General features: G+C 39.6%; 1 protein-coding gene across 4 annotated transcripts in view; it reads left to right on the plus strand.

The window, feature by feature from the left end:
- The window catches only part of PRMT7 (protein arginine methyltransferase 7), a 59,088-nt gene that overhangs the window by 8,822 nt on the left and 27,701 nt on the right, over positions 1–22,565 (plus strand). For 2 of the 4 annotated variants that reach the window (XM_042797365.1, XM_042797366.1), the window contains exons 10-19: positions 135–276; positions 766–849; positions 2,090–2,137; positions 3,365–3,454; positions 4,109–4,270; positions 6,609–6,683; positions 7,480–7,640; positions 8,746–8,842; positions 9,379–10,742; positions 14,261–15,252. In XM_042797365.1, the coding sequence (XP_042653299.1) occupies positions 135–276; positions 766–849; positions 2,090–2,137; positions 3,365–3,454; positions 4,109–4,270; positions 6,609–6,683; positions 7,480–7,640; positions 8,746–8,842; positions 9,379–9,537 (1,018 nt within the window). In that variant the 3' untranslated portion in view covers positions 9,538–10,742; positions 14,261–15,252. Of the gene's footprint in view, positions 1–134; positions 277–765; positions 850–2,089; positions 2,138–3,364; positions 3,455–4,108; positions 4,271–6,608; positions 6,684–7,047; positions 7,441–7,479; positions 7,641–8,745; positions 8,843–9,378; positions 10,743–14,260; positions 15,253–22,565 lie in introns of those variants that run through there. The other 2 variants (XM_042797367.1, XM_032998456.2) reach the window with 2 other exon arrangements.

Here is a 22,565-nt window from a genome sequence, read left to right on the forward strand (position 1 = left end):
CTAGTAAATTTGAACAAGTAGCAGTGGAGTCCAAATGCATTAATGTGCATACTAGCTAAAACGTGTAAATGGACATGTTTGCAAAAACATGTTACTGATGCTGTAGTTAATATGTCATTGAAATTTTTTTGCAGAGGAGAAGAGGAGAATAAATCAGATGTTCGTGTTGAGAGTCCTGTTTGTAGATGTCAGGCTCATCTTCTTTGGAACAGACCGCGCTTTGGGGAGTTAAATGATCAGAACCGAACACGCCAATACATCAAGGCTTTGATGAAAGTGAGTGCGTGTTGCCAGTAGGTTTTTTGGCTTCTGTGATAGATGCGTGTATTGTATTACTTGCAGTAATGTTTTGTGGAGTTTGTTTCTCCCTTGCTAAAGGTCTTTACTCATAAATTATATTTTATTTACATTGGCAGATATAAGTTGTCATGAAAACTTTGGTATTACTTTTTGTAAATTGTAAGCAGCCGTTTTTGCATAGGATTTTGTAGCAGCTCTGTGTATTTGTTAGAAAGAGTATTGTTAGTTGAATAAAGACCTCAATACATTTTTGTGCAATTTTTTTCTGACCTAAAACAAGGGGATTACATAACCATTCTTACGCTGTTCTGTTCTGCTTGAAGTGGTTATATTAATCACTTTCTCTCCCAGTCCTTATTTGACATGGAAGAGTATGAAGTGGGGAAAAAACGCCATTAAAATGTGTAGAATTCAAAAACTTTTTCATCTGGAATAAGAATAACAGTGACTATTTAATTTCTGTAGGTTCTGAAAAAAGATAGTGTTTGCCTCTGTATCAGTGATGGCAGTCTGCTGCCGGTGCTGGCTCACTATCTTGGAGCAAAGCAGGTACAGTGATTCTTCCTTTTTTTCTGATCTTTGTGGTTTATCTTGATATTTTTAGTTCTCTCATCTAGTTCAGAATTTCTAGCCTGTTATTTAGTTATTTCCAATGCCTCTTCAATGACAAGTGAGAAGGAGGCTCCCGCTGTGTTGAAGTGGAGGTTAAATTAATCTCTGATCAAGCTGAAGTCTAGGGAGATAATAATTACCAGTTTTGATGTTTACCAATATGTAACCTTGAATGAAAGTGGTGTTCCTCATTCCCCACTGATTGCTGTTTGCCATCTTGTATCTTGGTGTTTTTGCAAATACTGCTTCTACCAACTTAAATGTTTGGCAATTTTTTTTCTTCTTTTATGTTTCCAATTCCATAATTATGTTTATTATCTAGTCTAAAATGAAAGGTCTGTAACAGCAAGATAGGAAGCAATAAGAATACTGAGTCTGTGTGTAAATGAGAGCTGAGAGCTGCCTGGCTGTCTCACTTGTGTGTATACCATACTTGATGTGTTTTCTCATGGGGCTCTTCAAACTAAAATCTGTTATAGTTGGACTGAATATCTGGGAATGTGTAATGCAATATAATCCTGAGGAAGATGCTAGGAAATACATAGAAATAAACATGCTGAATTAAACCAGTGATCCATGGCCCCTGTATTTTTGCCTTTAGTAGTGTCTAGTCACAGATGACCAGGAGAGAAGAAATTAATAGGGCAGACAAAGAGATTGCCTTAATATTTTCCTAGCCCTGTAGCAGCATATTGCCTAAGTATTCACCACATCTGAATAAAACCTATTTTTTTTCTTAAGAAGGCTGGTGTGCTGCATTGTACATCTGAGCTCTTTCCAGCTGATGCAGTCAGATCATATTAAACAACGCTTACAAGGAGCAAGCACTAATGGAGTTTGATTCAGCACACAGGCAATATGCTTGCATTTGTTCAGGAGTATATATATATGCCTAGAGCAAATCTTAATATGCTATGTGCATCTTAAAAATGGAAAATAAATATTTGCGTTCTGTTTTTTTCTTGTATGGCTGTGAAAACAGCATTATTTAGTGTGTAGTTACTGGGGGTGTTTTTGTTGTTAAAAAGGTACATGACAGTGGGCTGTGGAATAGATGCATGGTTCTTAGGAGCTATGTTCACTAGGACATCAAAATAGTTGCTTCATTGTTTGTTTACATATTCTTTTAATTGAAAATTACAAAGCTAACTGACTAACTGTTGCTTATTTTCTTTAGGTATTTACATTAGAAAACTCTGCTGTGTCCTGTTCTGTCATGAAAAAAGTGAGTATTCAGTTTTCAGTTAAAGTGAGTATTCAGTATTTCAGTTAAAGCAGTAAATGAACTCATGGCATTTCTAAGGCCAGAGCTGATGCTTTTCATTGTCCTTGCATCAGTTGCTTGGAAGTTAAATCAGTTTAATGAATGTATTTGATCATACAGTTTGACAAGACTGGGAGATGGGATATGCTGAAGGAAGGAATTATGATTTTTTCCAAGTAGTTGTACAGGTCTGTATGCAAATACTAGGAGGACAGGGCTGTATGTAAATACCATGAGGAATCCATCCCGTTGGAGGTACATCCAATCTCCTAGCTTTAGCCACAAGCTGAATAGGCAGCTGGGGAGGTTGAGCTGAGCAGAGGGAATTATCACTGCTAGTGCTTGATGCCTGCTGGCTGGTATGCTTGAGCTGCTGCTCTGCTGCCCTCATTTCAGATAAACACCAAGCTGCTTGTTTCTGAGGATTAGTGTGATGGGAGAGCATCCTATAGCTTGCACCAGTCTGACCTGTAAAGTGGCATCTAGCAGTTCTGTCTTCCAGCTAAGACAGGTTGGGAATGCTGCTCTGCTCTTTGGCTCTTAGGAGACAGGAGGTAGTGGGTCTTAACTGCAAGTGATGTTTCAGCTGCTTCCTTGGGGTGGAGCACAGAAGGCCCTGCCAGTGGAGTGGAGGCTGTTCAGGAGAGGCAGCTACAGTCTAAGAAGTGACTGGAAGCAGCTTCCTGAAGTCATCGTTCAGCTGTGTCTGTTTAGTTGGCACTATATATTTGAAAGATGTCTATCTCAGCCTGTGGCTTAGGAGTACAAAAATATGAATGGTAGGCAAATTGGGATGCAAACCTGGTCTCAAACAGAAGCCAAATATGCCTGGTGTTCATAGCTGAAGTAATTTTTATCTTTCTTGACTGTCCTTCCTGTGTGCTTCAAAGTACAAATGATTGAAGGTGAGGCAACTTTTGTGTTATCTGCCTTTTTATATACTTAATTGAAGAAATATGTGGGGCATGTGCTTTATTTCACTAGGTGTGACATGTTGGCTCTAAGTGCATGCACCCTTCAAGAATAGACTTGTGTCATCCTGATGAGTTATAGTAGGCAATTTTTAAAAAATTTCCTTTGGCTACTGATTTCTTTTTGATTTATTTTAAATAAAATTATTATTTTGGTGTGGATTTGAATCTCAGCTGTAGCTTTTGATAAAGACAGTATGCTACTTTTTTTTTGTAGTTTTTTAAAGCAAATCATCTTGAAGATAAAATTAAAATAATAGAAGCACGTCCTGAGTTGCTGACCCCTTCTCATGTGGAAGATAAAAAGGTATGTTACAGTTGTTCACTACTGAATTTCAGCAGTGTGGTGGGGAGCAGAAGTTGAAAATGAATCTTGCTTTCCTACTGTGCTGCTGTAACCACAGTGAATCTCATTATATCCCATATAAAATGTTGTGAGTTGATGGTTCAGACCTTGTCCCACCAAAACTAAATGAAGCTTAGTCTAAAGGCTATGGGAGAGTTTTTGCTTTGTTTTTGAAAAGGTATGACCTCCCCTTCTTGCATAATCTACACCAGTTCTAGGGGCAGTTAAACTGGTTTAACTGCATATGTTCTACTAGGCTGTAGCACTTTCAAGGCACTCAGAAGATTGCAGTCTATTTGAAAGTACTAACATCCCTAAATTAAAAATTTCAAAATTTTATGACTCTTACTACAAAGCCTTCCAATCTAAAACTGCAGTGTTTTCTCTCAAACTTTGTTGCAGGAAAATTAATTTTAAAATCTGTTAACTAAAACCACAGAAAGATTGTTGTGCAGTATATGCAGTAGATAAATCTTTAAGGAAAAGTATAATTTTTTATCTAGATGATTTCACTTGCTATATTGCATTGTCAGCTATTGAAGATATAAACTGCCTGTGTTATTGAGTTGGTGTTCTTTATTATAATGCTTTTTATCTTCTCCTTTCTTTGTCAAGATTTCTGTTCTTGTGGGAGAGCCGTTTTTTACTACAAGTTTGTTACCATGGCACAACTTGTATTTCTGGTATGCTAGGACGGCTGTGACCAGTCACCTTACCAGCAACGCCACTGTCCTACCTCAGTCTGCTTCTTTGCACATGATGATTGTGGAGTTTCAGGTGAGGTTGTTTGGAACTATGCATTTGATATTTACACAAATCCACTTAAAATTGAGTACTCTTCCAAGACTTTTTAACAACATGTCTATCTCCTCTTAATGCTGTCCACTTCTGTATGTTTTGCACTTACCACCTGAGAAAAGAGTATTTGACATCTTGAAGATGAGTTTTGCTATTTCAACCATCTATTGTCAGAAAATTAACTTCACCATTTTAAGTGAAAGGGATGAATGTTTTAAAATATTTCTTTGGGTTAAAGAGGTATTGTTGAAGCAGCTGAGAATTGTGGTTAGTTATAAAATTAGATATTCTGCAAAATAACAGGTTTAAAAATGGTGCTTTATTAATATAAGACTGTAGGCAGGATTCATAATTGCCTGTTCTTTTTTTTAACTAGTTGAGGCTGTGCAGTTCTAAATTTGACCATAATAGGGGTCACATCTTAAAAGTACTTCGAAAAGTCTTCTTTCAGAAATTGGATAAAGGTATAAACTTTTGCAGTTATTAAGGACTTAGTTAGTAAATTAATAAGTACTTTCATAATTAATATGCAAAATTTTTGTCCAGTAGCTTTCGTCTGAAATTGTGTAACTAAAATAGATGTATCTAAATTTAAAAAATGCCTATAATCTGATGAGTTTTCACATAAACAGAACCTTCAGTTTATCTGTTATAAATGCCAAGCCTTTTATTTCTCTTTTCTTCCCTCTATCTGGTTCACCAACTGTGTAGTTTTGTGTCTGAGCCTTCTCTCCTTTAACAACTTCCTTATTTGAATGCTCTTTAACCTTGTTTGCTTATTTCCGCCTTTGATTTGTGCCTGTAAAAATATGTATGTTCTTTTTTCCCTCTGGAACTGATCAGCTATGCTGCATGTTTTTACATACCTTTCACTTTTCTGCAAAAATGTAGGGAATTTAAATATATACTGAGTAAACAGTGTAAATCTGAATCTTACAATAGGAAGCAGTTATTTAAGATTAATCAACAGTAATCAGACTGAAATAAGCAGTTAATTTTAATTCCATGCTTCCTTGTCCAGAGGACTTGCTTCCTTAGAACTCAAAACATTTTGTAAGGAAGTAAGCTTTATTCTCGTTCTGGATGAGGAAACTGAAGCATGCAGAGTGATGATTTAAGATTATTCAGCAATCTAGTAGCAGAATATAGAGTAACATTCGTGTCACCTCAACCTCAGTGTCTCACTTTTATGTACAGGGTTGTGTTCAGAGATAATTCCAAATAACTGTATTCCAAATACCAAGTATTTTGGTAGAACATTTAACTTGTGTTTAGTTCCATTAAGCTATTCCAAAAGCTATTGCTCTAATTCACATTTTCCTCTTTGTTCAGTGGAGAATCAAGAATCTTTGGGGTTTTTTAAAATAACCTCTATATTTACCAGTTCTTGGTTAGACAGAAGGAACTGACGTAGTGTTGTAAGGTATTCTGCAGAACTGGTTCTGTAGGCTGTTCTGTCTTGTCAGAGTAGGGATATGTCTTTACAGTTAAGCAATTAGCAAAAGCTGGATCCAGGAGAAAGAATTTGATGAGATTACTTCAGTTATAAACTTGTTTAGTCCATAATTGCATTTAGGGAGCAGGATGCTACCTATCTGATTTGATAGTTCTATCAGGTATCTATAACTCTAGTTGGTGCTGTATTCGGGCATAATTTCTAACAGCATTTACTTAAATTTATAGTAGTCCTGTTGCCATCTTGTAAAGCAGGAACACTTGGGGTAGCTAAGTGCAACAATGAACAGGTAGTAAAATGTATATATCCACAGCTAGTGAATGTTCTTGTTCTACTAAGAGACCATTAATGCAATCTAAGAAAAGGCAAAAGTGGAACCGAATCATTGTCTGTCCAGCGGATTGCTAAACTCAATGAGAGGCATAGTAGGAAGTGCCTAAAATGATTTTACTAATCTTTGGAGTGCTGAAGAGAAGTATGGCAGTCTGATAGGCTGTAAAATGTTTGATGCAACTGGGAGCACTTATCTCTGCTGGGTAGTGGAAATGGGGGGGGCTGTAAGGGTTTAATCTTTGCAAATCTGTATCTGCTCTAAAGTAAGCTATGCATAAAGATGGTTGGAAATGTGGCAGATTCTTTAGAGGTGTTGAAAACAGTGGCTAAAGAGTTAACTGACTTGCAAAATACTTTCCCAGAATTACACTGTTTTCTGATTCTTTCAGTAGTTCTGATGGTTTAGGAATGTATAGGTAGTGAAGAGTCTTCATCTGGCTTGTCTAATGTCTAATTTACAGCTCAAATGACTTTAAGATTTCCTATTTCCTTTAATAAAGACAAACAAAATCCTGTTTTATTTTTTAGGACTTATGGAGAATCCGGAGTCCATGTGGCACCTGTGAAGGTTTCGATGTCCAGACTATGGATGATATGATTAAAGTAAGAAGACTAAAAGTAGTTTCAGTACAAGTTTTAGCAAACCAGAACAAAAGTCATGTTGGCTCAAACAAGTATTTAGTGACTGTTGAAAAACTTGTATGTTAGACAGAACACCATTGTTTTAGTTTTTCGTAAATATGGTGGCTATTTAGTTCTTGCAAAACAGTAGCTTCTGTGGTATGGGGTTTGGGGTTGTGTATTTCTTCTCATTTGTCAAGCTCTTCAGTACATTGCACTGTTTTGAAAATAATTCTGTTTACTCAGAAAGAAAAATACTGTTCTCAAAATTTTATTCTGAGCTTGAAATCACATCATCTAGGAGTTGTTCACAGATGAATCCTGCTGCCCTTACTTGCCCTTGCAGGTACTTCTGAAAGTGAAAAAGGCTTTTTGACTTCCAAGAAATAGATATGAAGGGTGAGATTTATTTGTATCAGTTTCTAGAGCGGTACTGTCTATACCCACATTTGAGTGAGCCATTTAGATTGCCTTTATAGTCATTGTGTAGGAGAGGAGTACAGGCATTTCTAGAGTAGAATTCATCTCAAGGGAGAATAAAAGTTAAACACATTGTATTTTGAAAGTGCCTGTTTCTGTTTCACTGCTGAGGACCATAGTCATAGCAATTACTTCATACATGTAGAACGTATTTTCCCTTGTGCCCAAGAAGTGCAGTCCTGTCTTCTTGCAGCTTTATTGCTTAAATACGCTGGGCTCAGAACACATAATTGCTTGAAAACAAGGACTGATTGCTTTTGGATTGTTTTCAGATAGTTTTATTACTTTCTTTCTTCAGAATTCTCTGAATTTTAGGGAATCCAAGGAAGCAGAACCTCACCCTCTGTGGGAGTATCCTTGCAAGTCACTCTCTGACCCCCGGGAAGTTTTGACATTTGACTTCAGAAAGACTGTACCGCAACACAGTCTCAGCACAGAGGGTTCTGTAAATCTTTTACGGTGAGTTTTCTCACTGCAATAAATACTCTTGTCATCGTCCATTTTTTTACCTCATACTCAAGCTCTTTGTGTATTACAGTTAACTAGTAGGAACATACTTGACAGTTCTTAATAATGTGACCTAAAGTTGTAGAAGCTACTCTGACACGAATTTCCTGGGGCTACTCACCATAGGCTATAACAATATGGGTAATATCTTAGATAATATGCCTGTATTAGAAAAATAACATTTTTCTAGATGTTACCATGATTTAAAACAATAGTTTAGAGAAAATAAACCATTGTCTGGATGTTTTTAATCTTTGCATTTGTTCCCTGTTGCTGAGTTCTTGCAGAAAAAGCTCCTTTGTAGCTTTCCAAATTATTCTTTTTAAAAGCTTCAAAGTGTATGCTGTTCTTCCTCTCAACTATGATTCTGATAATTTTGGTATTTGTCACGTCTTCTGAGATAATTTTTACTAATAATCTAACTACAGATTGTACTTAATTCTGTTCAAACTCAAAGTACTGTTAAGAATTAAAAAACAGAGGAAAGTTGTTGGGGTTTTTTTCACTATCTAGAGCTTATGTAACTAAAAAAAATACTGCTGTAATTATATGTTTCTCTTTGTGAAACAAAATTCAAGGTTTCACAGAATCCAGAACCATCTGCGTGGGGTCTCTGTGCCTTTGCACCAGTTGTTGTATTTGCAGGCTACATGCTAACGTGACCTCTGCTCTTTGTGGAGCAGACACTTGAAGTGAGATGGTATGTGTGGTAAATACTTCCTCAAAATTCAGAAACGGTAGAAGCTGGGGTCTCTGAAGGACGTACTCCAAATATGCCATGTAACTTATGCCATGTTATCGAGTGCCTGTTAAATGACTGTGGTTCTGAGCAGATTTAGTTATGACATATTCTCCTTTTCCTTGGCTTTTTTAGATTTCGTATCTGTAAATAGTTTAAAAGTTGCTACCAAATCATTCAGCTGTTCAACTTTTTTTGAAGGAAACAAGTTATTCATGCTTTTACAGCTCTCACCTAAACTGTGTGACGAATGGGTGTAGCATTTAAACTATCAGTATTGTATAAAGTAACAGGTTTTGATCCTTCACCTCTTCCCAGGAAAGGAAAGAGCCATGGAGCAGTTCTGTGGATGGAATATCATCTTGCTGCGGATATCTCTGTTAGTACAGGACTGGTGCAAATTTCAGATGAAAAGGTATTTCTTCAGTCTAATTTATGTCAAGGTCTATAGGATTACAGTGCTGAAAAATGGGTCTCTGTTGGCCACAGTTGGTTTACGTAGTGGTCTTTGTTACACTCTTTGAATACTAGGTAGACAGAAGTAGTAGAACTATCTTCATATTTTTGGAGTGAGCTGGAGATGGACCTTAGAATGGGAGAGTCTGAATTGGATCCAAATTCTCCCATAATTTGGAACCATGTTCAGAATTTATATATGATGCTAGCTCAAAGTAGAATTTATTCATACAATGTTCTCAGTTTAAAAAAAGCAACAGTTTTGAGGGAAAGGAGTATTTTTGGTATTCTATCTAAATTATTCTTTGACTATATCCATTTTTTCTATTTTTGTAGCATATGGTAGTTCAGGTTATGTATTCTTGTAATGGAATGGATGGCAATGGATCCTGATCATTGTGTACTGAACTGGGAACAAGAACTCTTACTGCATTATTACTGTTTAGTAATATTCTCGTAGTTTTGACTGCTTTCACTTTTAACTCTCTCCTGTAGGGAAGCTGTGAATGGAATCCCCACTGCAAGCAAGCTGTGTATTTTTTCAGTTCTGTTATTGAATCTGAAACTCTGTCTGACCTTCCTAGTGCTGTCACGTATGCTATAAATTTTGACACAAAGACAGGAGAGATTGCTATGGATTTTAAGCTATTGTAAAATACTTTACTCATGTTCCTAAATTATAATAAACTATAGTATTTTTTTGTATGGCAGAGGGATTTTTTTTATTGTGGTCAGAGAGCAAACTGACTGTTCGGAAATATACTTTAAACTTGTTTGGTTTTGTTTTCAAAATACATAGTTGCAGAGCTGGAGAGGAACCTTTTCTTAAGGACAGGTATTCCTGACAGGGTTTATATACGTATATGCACATACTTGTTATCACCAGTTTCAATGTGAAACTCTGGTACTTTGGGGTTTTGAATAATGTTATGGAGCTACAAAACAGTTGACTTACTGGTTATTGCATGGCACATCAGTGGATGAAAACACTAAACCTTACACTAACATTAGATAAAAGAGAGTTAAGCTCATCTATTTCTAGGCTTTGCTCTTGTCACTGTAAAAGGGGAAATAATCTTCAGAGCGTGCAAAAATCCCAAGTCAAGCTACATATGTCTATTAGTACACTTAATAGGGACAAGAAAACAGTTTAGCTGCTCACAGACTTCTGTAAGTTGTGGCTAGTATTTAGCTGAAATGGTCGGTGAATTAAAGTATGAGGCACTGACATCCTGCTGGAGTCTGAGATGCTGCGTTTCTGAAGAGACATTTGCCAAAAAGCCACCAAAGTTTGGAAAGGTGTAACTGGAAATTAGAAAATGTACGTGTTCAGGTTAATTGGAAGTGGCAAACTGATGGTAGTCTGACCAAAACCAAAGAGAGCTGTAATCTAAAAAAATTGCAGATCTTTAGGAGATACGTAATATGCATTATATGATCAAAAATGGAGCCTTATACTCATTCCATCAGAGGCCTAAATAATATCTGCCAGTTTAGCTAAGTTGTATGTTGTTCTGCAATAGCACATATCCACAACTGAGGTTTTCTTAGTTGCATTCCAAATCATGTTGGCAGAAATTGTAGTGTGTGACCATGTGTCTGCAATTAATTCTGCTTTAGATGAACAATCAATTGGTGTATCCATTTTGTATGTATGACCTATTAAGGGAAATAGAAAATCAATGTACTGCCTGTCCTAAATTATGTCAGCCAACTGCAGGGATAACTGCTTACCAAAGCTACTCCTATTTCCTCTGAGCAGCAACTTCAGCAAAGTGAAAGAAATGCCATAAAGAAGCAATGAGGGAGCAGGAGCCTATTATATTTTGCTTTCCTGGTCACTATGATATATAATTCTGGTGAGTAGGAATTTTTCCTCTTTCACTTCCTATGAGTGTGTTCATATTTATAGATGTGGAAGCCATCTGAAATATTCCTAAATTTTTCGGAACCATTTTCCCCACAGAGGTCTTCACGCTTAATATATGTGAAGAAGCAATGAAATACATGACTAATGTTTTTCACTAGAACAGAAACCCTGCAGCTCTCAGAGATCCGTGGACTTCACTTTTCAAAACTGTACTTTCAAGATGCTTAACTGCAGCCTCTCATTTCTTACAGACTTCACTGGAATATATAGGTTACTGTTCATTAAACAATTGTTTCTAATTTTGATACGCTGTGCCTAGCCCACAAAGTATGGTGGCACAAATCTGTTTGTTACATGTTAGGGGCATAAACTGTACAATTGTAAAGGAAACAATATTTTTTTTAAAAGGCACGGAGATAGTTGTGCGAGTCTAAATGCATAAAGGCTTGCATTGTATAGCTTCTCTTTTCCTGGAGGAGATAATGCAGCAGAAAGAACTTAGATGCTGCCTCCTGTGTTTGCTCATGGCCTGACACAGAAAGCATGAGCTGCTGTTCTGGTTCTGCAGTAGGAATAGATTCTGAAGGTGCTTTGCATTTAGCTGCAGAAATTATTCTGGTTCCAACAGAAGCATACAGTGTTCCAAAGGGAACACGTAACTAACAGACAGCAATATGTTAGAATGTGTATGTTTGAAAAATAAAATATAGAGCAAAACTACAACTAAATTTACAGTATTTTAATGTCTAGTGTTAACTTTCTCAAAGGTAACTGTGTATGTATGTGCCTGAATCATACTTCCTAAGAAAAAATAAACCAGATAAATTTGCTAAATGCCAAAGGGAAGAAATCCACACTGATGGGAATTTGTATTTTGTCATCAGTGTTCCATATGTTGAAAATATGCGGTAGATACCAGGAATGGTGACTGAGAGGTATCCCTTTTAAACCCTTTCAGTATTGTGAGACTTGGGACTATTGAGATTCTCAGAGGTGGGTGTAGTGAAAGTGAAGGGCATAGGCTGGATGCAGTAGCCAGTGTATCTGCAGAACTGTGCTTCTACTGTTGAACTGTGGTGATTAATAGGAATCATGTTATCTTCACGTGAGGGAAAACATCTTAAATTTCAATATACCTGGAACAGTAACTGTATTGCTGCTGCCCCAAAAAATAAAAAGACTGGAAAGCTGAGCATATTTCAGCACCTGTACATTCCTTAGGGGAAAAGAATCTGATGGATGTGCTCAAGAAACCTTGTACATGTTTTAATTCACTGTGAGTGTGATCAGCATTATTAATGCTTGCTGGTTATGCTTATGCATTTAGACAGGCACTGAAACTGCTTTGAGGATTTGTTTAAAACATGCTGAAGCTGTTATGTTGTAGCAAACTCTTCCCACATGTATGGTTTGAATGTTTTCACCTAAGTCACAACATTCATTAAATTCTGGTACATACAAAATGTAGCTAGCAGCGTTGATACCAACCTGGGTGACTTGGGGCAAGATTTGGTCATGTGTAATTAGGAGTATTTAGTGTATGTATCAGTCTTCCTTGACTTCTGTAGATTCTTCAGGTTGGACTTACAGATCTAGTGTGATCTGTAAATCACGTGGAAAACAGCTGCTTATAGGGGGATACTGGCCACTCCTTATACATGTATGCAAAACCAAAAAAGTCCTTCTATCTCTGTCCTCTTACACAGGGCATTTACTGCAAGCATACATATGGGGGAGGAAAGCCACTTTTATCAGAAAAACACATCTACCCAGTAGCAGCAATCGGTCTCCTATTTGTTCCCAGACCTGACAGAAGCATTGCCATGATGTGCTGAGTTGGAAGAGCTTCTGGCTACTAGCATCTTAATAAGCAGAGCAAGAATCCTATTTTCTCTTGGAAGGAATTTACTCTGTGCAGCCACCACAGGCAATTTTTTTTCTAAATGATAACAGCTTTGATCCTGACTAGGCCTGCAGGCATAGGTGCAAATTTTAATAGAAACAGGATCCCTTGCCACCACTGAACTAATAGTATTACAGTTCATATATTGTATGAGAGCCTGCGTATATACTGGTAGATTTTTTTAATGTGGCACAAGAGATGGTTGCACTAAAGATGCAGGCTTTATTCAGGTATAAAAATAATCATTAGCTACAAAGTTTTGCCATTCACACTTAACTTCCCTATTGCAGTTTTCCTGAAAAAAAGTAACTTTTCTGTAGCTCTGAATTGTAATGAAAGTTTTAATACTTGGTGGTTATCACACCACAAATCCACAAGAGGGTGCTGAGAGTCCACTTTTAAATTTTTAGCGCATTTTCAGCTCCTGTCTACTTCTAATAAAAAGTGCACAGACTTGCAATGCAGCTGTCTCATGTGCAAATAAAACACTTGTGATGTTATGAGATGTTCTGAAATGGAAAACTAGTACAAAATGATAACTGCTGGTAAGACTACTACAGACTTGCACCTACCATAAAAAGCAGGAAGGCAACAAAATGTCTCATGCTGAATACACAGAATGAATAATACTCTTAGGATAGTGAAATTGTCATGGTCCTAATGAAGGACAAGTCTTGCATTTTAAAGGGTGTTTTCTAAGTTGTGGCAGCAGCAAGATTTGTTCCTTTATTTGCAGAACTGGTACCTTTTGTCTGAAGGCTGGGCAATTCAAGGGTTGAGATCCCAGAGCTTGCATTTCTCCTTCATTAAACCCTTTGAAACTGCTCTGTGTAGACTTCCTGCATTTAACAAGATAGAGGATGCAGTGCAAGACTAATTCATTTAGTCACTCATCTTTTGTATTCTATTTGTAGTTACAGCTGGTTGTTAGAAGAGGGAGAGACTATTAGAGCTTCCTCGTGTTAGATTTTTCCAGTGGTGATTGTGAGCTGAATACAATGAGTGCTTGTGTTGTCATTCTACCTTATTGACTCAGATGGTATTGCAAAATGTTAATTTGGTTTGGTATTCAGTCATTTTAAAACTTCATATTTCCAAGTATTTAATAAAGATTAATGATTAAGACACTTCTCAGAGAGAGGTATGTGTTGTTATCCCCATTTTTCTGATGAGAAAAAAATAAATGTGCTTTGTGTAGGTGCTCGAGTATTTCATCTGCCCCAGGCCCACTATAAGATTAGGGCCTCAGAGCTAAAAATAACTTACTCAAGGCCACTCAGAATAAACTAATCCCCTGACTCCCTTGCTCTGCTCTAATCATTTGTTTTCTTAGTGCAGTGTGATTTCAAACACAGCCTTATGAGGTTTGACCAAGATACGGCAGATAAAGGCTCAGAGGCAGCACATCCTTGGGTACCTCAGTAACTAAAACCATGAGTTTTTTAACATGTATATCATATATTTTAATGTAATATATAAATTATGGGTTTAATATATATATTATATATATATTTACAAGACCATAGGACTTTCTTTTTGTTTTGAAAGGCTTTCATGAATATGACCCACTTCTTTTTTTTACTATTTTTTTTTTTCCCCAGCAGGTTTCTGTCTAGGATTTGAGCCCTAAAGATACCCCTTTTGTGGACAAGGACACTAATGAAAGAACAGGAGCTGGTTATCTTCCTCTGTAAAATGAAAGCCCCGCAATCACAGGTCCGATGGTGCTCTTCGCAGTGGCGTGGGCACAGTCCCAGAGTATCTTAGCTCTTAAATTACACACAGGAGACTGGCCAAGTAACCTCCTGCTCTTGCTCGGGGTTTTGCTGAAGTGCAGCTGCGTAACCCTGCAACAGCAGCCTGTTTGCTGTGGATTTTATCTCTCACTCCTGTTATTTTCCCCTGCCTCTTCTCGTTCTTGACTTGCACATTGCTCTCGGGGTGTAGCTCATGCTTTGGAAGGAGTGGGTGCTTCACTTTACTGAGTGGACTCCGGCTTCTTAAGGCTGATGGATCCTGCTGTATCTGTACTCCCATAAAGTGACTGCTTCCTTCATGCTAGACTATCTAAAAAACCCATTAGTCACAACCCTGAGAATCAGCAAATACATCAAGCTGTGGCGATGAATGGGGTGGGAGGGAGAGACAAAAAACCTTCACTGCAGCACCTGAAATTGCAGTATTAGTGAGAACAGCTGAAGTAACTGTACTGGAGGTCTACATGTGTAATCGCAAGCCTACCTCAGGGGCACGAAGGGCTGCTGACCCTGCCCCTCGCTCTAGGTGCCATGGGCCCTGAGTGCCTCCAGAGCTAATTAGCCTAATGAACCGCCTCCCCGGGACCCTCGCGAGGCCGGGGCAGGGAGGCGGCCGTTTGCCCAGGGGCGCTCCCGCCCGCACCTGCCCGGGGCGCGAGCCGCGCTCCTGATTGGCCGAGCCCCCTCCTCAGGCCGCCTGGGCGCCATTTTGGCCTCCCGCCGCCTCAGGGGAGGGGACGGACATGTTGTTCTTATATCCCACCCCACCGCCCTCCCGGCCGCGGCGGAGGAGGCGGCGAGGGAGCAGTGGTTCGCGTCTGCGTCGCGGGACGGCCGCTGTAAGCTGGGCCGGGGAGGTGTCGCGCTGCGGGGCTGGGAGGGGCTGGGCCGTTCGCGCCGCGGCGGGCGGCCCTGGCTGTCTGGCTCTGGAGCGGTTTCCAGTCGGGGTGGCGCGGGCCGCCGCCCTGGGCCGCGCCGGGTGGGCCCTCACCGTCTCGCCGCGGTGGCCCTTCCTGCTGGGCTGTGGCTGACTGTGCTGCACCCGCAGGCCCCGCTGTCCCGGCGAGCCTGGTTGCTTCCTTACATAAAACAAGTTGTGTCAGCACCTTCCTCCAGTCCACAGGTTTGCACGAGGGAAGCAAACGTTGGTTGTCTTAGAGGCCTGCTTTGTTTTAGAAGTAATAGTGGGACTTCAGAACCAAAATTTCATGTGTTGAGTGTGTCTGTCTGACTTTCAGACTGAGGAAACCAAGCACACACATGGGTAATGAACTGGTATGAAAAGAACATTCACACCATGTAATTTTGTTTGCTGTTTTGCCACCTGTGTGTCCTGGCATGCTGGGACCTTGTACTAAGTAGAGAGCTGAGGACCAGGACAGTGGCTTTAGTATTGAATGTTCGTGCCCCTGGTGTTTTAAAACAGCAGCAGCATTTAGGGTCTGTTAGCTCCTCATCTGGTGGAGTTCCCTGTAATACTTTCAGCCCCTTTACTGTGGCCTTGTAGTGAAAAGCTTATAAAGAGGAAAAAATGTTTTGAACACACATAGCCTCTTTCTTTAGAGGTATAAAGCAAAAGGCTTTTTTTTTTATTTGTTTATTTTAGTATCACTGAAATTTAGTTGCTCTTAGGTATAATTAGCTGTAAACGTTATTTTTTCTCCTAGATAATGCTGTTCTTCTAGAAATTTTTTTTTTTTTTTTTGTTCTAGATATGCTTTTTTTCTTCTAGACATGCCTTTACAGATAAGTCTAAACAGCTGTTTTTCAAGATACACTGACTGACAGAGGTGAACAGTGGGCTTTTGTGGGTTCTACCCCCTTTTAGGATACCTTTCCATGTTATGGCTAGCATTTATATCATAGCTTTCCTTGCCCCAGGGGGAATAAGGGAGAGGGCAGTGGGGGACAAAATGAAAATATTAGTTGCAGATCCCAGTTTGGGGATAAATTAGGTGTTAATTCTGTTTTCATTTATACATGCAAGACTGAAAACTCAGGGGAAGGGTTCTTTGTGTTAAAGTCTAGTAATCCCTGGTTCATTTTAAAACTTCTTTGTTTTCCCCCACTTTAAAAACAAATGATTGTAGCAGATTTATCATACCTTCTGTGTTAAGTGACACAGATTAGCCTCAGCTGCCTACATACACAGCTATCTCCATTACTGTGTGTCTCCAGTAGCACATTCTCATCCGAGTGATTAAAATGGTCTTTGGATTCCAAATCCAGGAGCTTCATTCTGTGAAGAGAGTTTAAGTGATGGTCCTTTAAGCAACCCTGTTGGCATTGCTCCTCATTAAACCTCAGCCTTGCTTAAAATCAATGGTTGTCTCTTTCATTCCTACAACCTCCTCGTGCCCCTATTGACCAGGCAGTCTATCCTGAGAGCAAAGCAGAGATTTCAGAGGCTAACAGAAAAGCAGGCCAGGAAGTCTCCCAGAATTAGGCAGGGACTTGCACTTCTCTTCAGCAAAAGGTGTTTCTGCCTACAAACATATTTCATCTAAAGTTAATGCTTCTGGAACTGAAGCATGAAACCAGAAGTTTATCTGAAGGCACTGATGGAGAATGGGGAGTGTGTGGTAAGATTACAACAAAGTTATCTGGTGCAGCCTGTCTGTCATTAGAGAGCACTAATGCCGAGTCTCTAGGCCAAAGGATGAAGATCTTGATGGAGGCAGCATGTTAATACGTTATTGTCTTGTGTTGAAAACTGTGCTGGTATAGTGCATTATGATGGCTTAGTATGTGTTTCTGGTTTGTATGAAACTGTTAGGGAAGTTGTATTTCTTCTCCTTCATTCATTAAATAACTTTTTATTATTATTCCTCCCATTGCCCTTTTTTTGAATAATACTGACTAGTGCTCGACAAAAACTAGCAGTTCCATCTGTGTTGCACATCAGAATAAATGAACTGTAAGGTCAACTTCTGTGTTAAATGTTATATTTTCACCTTTTCTTGCATTATCTTGGCACGTACCCTGCAATATAAGTTTAAAAAGTCTCAAAAAAGGGAATAAGGCAGAGAATAGTCTAGGAAAAATTGTCTTCATATTTAAATACAAAATAGGCTTTATGTCTTTTAGCAAGGAGCTCCACTCCACAGGTTTCATGGGTGTATACTGACAAAACTTTTAATTTCTGTGTGTTTTGTGCTTGTTGCAGGCAGGAAGCTCTTCCAGGCCAGTCTCTTACAGTATTCGTGTGCAGTGACTGCACTGCCAAGCTATGGTTTTTATTTGATGTTTATAGATGATACAAATGAAACAGCAGGGTGGATGTGTAAGTAGCATTTCCCTTCCAAAAGGGACACCAGCACCTTGGATCATTTAAGCAGTTCTTTCTAAACCAGGTTAGTGTCAGGGTTGTGTTATGGAGGGTTGAAACTCCTCTGATTATCCACTGTAGATTTGCTAATCTACAGATATGGTTGGCAAGTGTTCCTTATTCCACAGTGGCAGTCATCAGGTACAAGAGGAGTTTTGTCCTAAGGATGCAACGTAGCCCTTTTAGGTGCTGTTCAGCCCGTTCTCTTTCTTTGAAGCCTCCCTTGATGGCAGAATGTGTCCCCATTTAGAATGCTGCCATTTTTATATTTGTCACAGCGCCAGTCAGCTCGTCCATGTAGTCTGCCTGAATAAATAAAGGTATTTTCTCACAGGAGATCATCTGTTCAGATCAATGCAATGCCTTATATCCACTGCCAGCTTCCTGCTGCTTTCTTGGATGCTGCTGCCCATATCCCTTTGCTTAGGGGGGGAATATTCCACTTGTGTCTCTGCCTCTAGCTGGGAACTAGATACATTGCTCCACTGTTTACTTCCCCTTAAAAGCTGAGAGCTATGACCCGTTGAGACAGTGTGTATTTGCATTCCCTTGGTTGGCTGGGCAACAGCTAATCAAATAATTAAAATAAGATTTAATTTAAAAATACCTCTAAAGCTAAACACAAGTTGTAGTCCTGCTTCTCACCAGCAAAACTAGTCAGCAGTGTACGTACTGTGGAATGTTTCCCAAATAACTAAGGGCCATTTAATCTTTCTTAATACTCTTAACTTCTTTTTGTTGCTTTTTTCTTTTTCCTTTTTAGATGCTCTCATAACTCTATAGTGTGTCTGCAGATGGAGTATCTCCTCTTTCCATTCCTTTTTTTTCCATTCCCTCCTGCTCCCCCCCCCCCCCACGCTTTAAGTACAGTCTTCTTATATAGAGCCTTGACAGGGAGCTATTCATATGTGAAGAGTTTCTGTTAGTAAGCACCACTTCTGTCTATGTTTAAAATGTGAATAAAAATATCAACTTTTTTTTTTTTTTTCAAAGAATAAACGGAAGGTCCCAAACAGATAATTATGTGTACACTTATTAATCATTACCCAGAAGCAGAAGAAATTCTGTACTTTTCCCCGGTCTTCAAACCAAACACAGGACTGAGTGGGACCTTCTGGGTTGCTCTGTATAGTCCTTTCCTGTAGTAGGGCTCATGCATATAACCTCTCTTCAAAAATACATCAAACTCTGTTTTAAAAGCTATGAGGTTTTGGTGAGGAATTTTTATTTGTTTGTTTGTTGTGCATTCCATTGTGGTCATTTGGAAGCTGGTGTTGAACTTGTCTGGACTTGTGGTCAGAAACCTTCTAATTGTCAGCCACTGGGAGTCCAGGTTTGGACAAGGACAGCTTATACTGGGTATGGAGCCACTGCCCAGCATTTGATCAGACTCAGCATTTCTTTCTGTCAGTGTATAATAAATGCTACGTTCACAGCTTCTAATTTGCTCTAACGTTGGAACACAGAGATGCAGAACAGTGAGGCTGAGGTTTTTTCAGTGAGGTAGAAGGACACTCAAGGTCAGCTGTGGGCAAGAGGGATCTCATCAGGGTAAGCACTGTTAGTTCAGAAATGCCACAGATTTCTAAGAACACCAGTCCAGTAATTAATGAAGTAGCTACAGCATGAAGTCCTTCTAATGTGCTCATTGTGGGATACAAGATGCATTTTGTTAAAAGTCTGAGTTTGCTGTGGCTAGAAATAGCTTTCTTGGCAAATGTGGAAAAGAAATTATATGTAACCACGGAGTGAGAGAAAATAGAGTTTAAATACCTGTTTTCTAACAGTCTTATTTTGAGGCTGAGATAATGGACCAGGCTGCATACTGCGAATTAGTTTGTATTATGTGATACACCTTTCATTAGAAATATATTTAGCATAGTGCTTGGCACCATGGGGCCTAGGATTATTTTCAGTTGATGTCTTGCAGACCTCACAACTGCCTTTTGTTCCTTCATATCCTGAAGGTCCTTACTAAGCAATATATGTAACATTTGGTGTTGGCTTTGCTGAAGCTGGTGACAGTGTGGCAGTTGACTTCAGGAGTTTTTAATTGTAGAGAAAGATCCAGCTGGATTTTTCTGGGTATTCAAAGTTCTGGACTGGCATGTGAAAGGTATTAAAGAAGCTATTGCAGCCAAACACAAAGAAGGTAACAATTATACCTAGTTAGATCCAAAAAGTTAGTGAGGATGTTGCCCAGACTGTAGCAGGACCAGGGTGTCCAAGCTGACAGTCTCCTAATTTAGAAGTTCATGAGCCTCTTTAATGAGAACAACGGCACCTGATCACATTTGATGTGGAAAGAAGTCATCTTCCCCTCATCATGCTCATTTCTTTCCATTCATTGCAGTGGGATTCGTTCAGAATATCCTGCAATTGGGTGATTCCAGGTTCTGAACTCCTACGTTGCTTCTTTCAAATACCAGAGTGTTGGGAGGCTGCCCATGCAGGCACTGTAGCATGTGATGCTGTGGCAGAATTGGAAACCCCTTCAGTTGTTTTTACTGCATCATCCAGAATCTTAAAATTATAGAAGTAACTGTGGAATAGAGCAGTTCTTACCATAGTTGCATCTGGAGCTCTATGAGTTGTTCTGCTAGGGGTTTGTGGAATCACAGCTCACAGGTTAAAAGCATGGGGGGGGCGGGAGGGAGTCCCTGCTTTACAAACATGTTACTAGCCTTCTACAGGTTCTCTAAGTCAAACACTGCAGTGTCTTAGCCATCATCCTCCATTTTGTATTGTTAAGGCAGAAGGATTTATATCAGCTACTAGCTATTACAGTATTTAATGTGTGTATCTGTGAGGCAAATTCCATTTTAGCACGGTGGAAAGTGGTCAGAGATACCAATATTCAGTATAATAATGACAGTACAGCATTCAGGATCACATTAAGGTCTCTGTTCAGCTCATCAGACTGACGCATCTTGTTGCTGGGGTTTGGAAGAGTCAAAACATTTGCGAATAGGAATGGGACTTTTAGGGCTTCTGATGGCTTTGGGCACATGCTGCCATGACTTGAGGAGCTTTAGCAGAGGTTGCAAAAAAACTGTTGTAAAAGATGTACCATAACAGTGAAAACTGTGAAGCTTTAGGCTTTTCTTGCAGTATATACAGATAAAGGATATTCTGACACATCTGGCTTGCCAACTGTACCATGGCACTTGGAGCAATTTGGAGTTGAGACATCAAAGGTCTACATACAGAAGGGAAAGAGGGGGCTTGGCAGGGGTGGAAGCTGCAAGCGTGTGTTGGTGAGTACGAGATGCTCATGTGGGGAGTGAGGGAAAGTGAAACAGCAACTTACAGACATTTCCGGAGGAACAGTGCAAGCAGGTGCCCTTTTCTAGAAATTATGCAATTTACAGACAGACAAGCCAGCTGACTGTGTTAATGGACATTTTCCCCATGTTTCTCTTTATTTTATATGATTATATTCAGTTATCTCATCCTTTAAAGCATACAGGAAAGCTGCAGTGTTTTTCTACTACAGTTAATCTCCTGTTCTGATTAGTTTGCTGTTTAGATGGTTCTTGGTGCCTGGGAACCATTTTCCCTGGCAGTGTAGCGCTGGGTACTGTATAAAAGGCAGGGCAGTGACAGAGTCTTCTGCCCCGAAGAGTCTGTGAGTCGGACAGGAGGAGGGCGAGAGGCTGTAACAAACAGCGAAGGTGGATGGATTGGGTTCAGGGGTTGGAAAAGCCTCTGTCGGTGTGAGAGGTGGTAGTATCAGCATGGGCACTGCTGTGTGTGTAGGGCTGAGCACAACCTCAGCTGCTCACATGATTTACAATAGTATGAAATGTTCGTCAGACCTGTAAGGGGGTTTGTAAGGGCTCAGGGGAGGAGGGAAGGGGAATGAATATATGGCCCAGATTAAATGTTGATGGAGATTTCATAATTTTTTGGGTACACAGACCCAAAGTGTAACTATCTTCAGACATTTTTTCTCCTCCCACTTTCTTCTAATATTACCTGTGATTAACACATATTTCTTCCTGCCCACATTTAATGGTTTAAGGAGCAGTTGTTAAATCTGTTATTATGTGAATGATGGGAGAAAGGATTGGGGTTTTTTCCCTGCCAGTCTTCCTAGCAAGCCCTGCTCACTGGTTTCACAAATGGCTGCTTGGAGCCTTCTCTAAACATCAGGGAATGGATGAAAGTGGGCTTACAGATTTAGGAGTGGTAGGTGGGAAATCTGGAGTGGTCAAACACAAAGGTAGAGGAAAAGGGCATGTCTTCTGAAAGGCCATGAAAACATAGATGAGAAACTTGATTTTGCTGCAACAAGAAGAATTGGTACATTGAAGTATTAAATAGTCAAAGAGCTAGAAGAACAACAGATTCAGCAGCAGTCTGAGCAGGAAATTTCAGTGGGATAGGGAGGTTTGTGTTTTAGTAGGTGCTTTGCCAAGAGAATCTGTACAGCAGCCAAAGAGGCAGATGGCATTGCAGTTAGTGCTGACCAACAGGCAGCTGTGGGCACAAGTTCATAATAAACTCCACTACAACTCCGGGGGCAGAGGGAGCAGGAAGGAGTTAGTTTTCTGTGCTTGTTCTTAAATGTCTGGAAGTTGCAAACTGTCCAAGAAATTATTGTTTTACCATGCGTTTCTATAGCACTTTACATAGAAGGGAACCTACTCAGCTGCTCACGTAATAATGCAAACTGCAGCAATGGAAGAACATACCAGGTATTGCAGGAGAGGCACACACTAGGGATCCACTACTGGAAAATGAAGTCTCAAAGAACAGTGCTATGGTAGCATCAGAATACAGGCAAAAATCACCTGTACGGGAATGGAGAAAGCTGCAAAG

Source organism: Tyto alba, unplaced genomic scaffold (assembly GCF_018691265.1).
Source record: "Tyto alba isolate M040663 unplaced genomic scaffold, T.alba_DEE_v4.0 Super-Scaffold_26, whole genome shotgun sequence".
NCBI classification, from domain to species: Eukaryota; Metazoa; Chordata; class Aves; order Strigiformes; family Tytonidae; genus Tyto; species Tyto alba.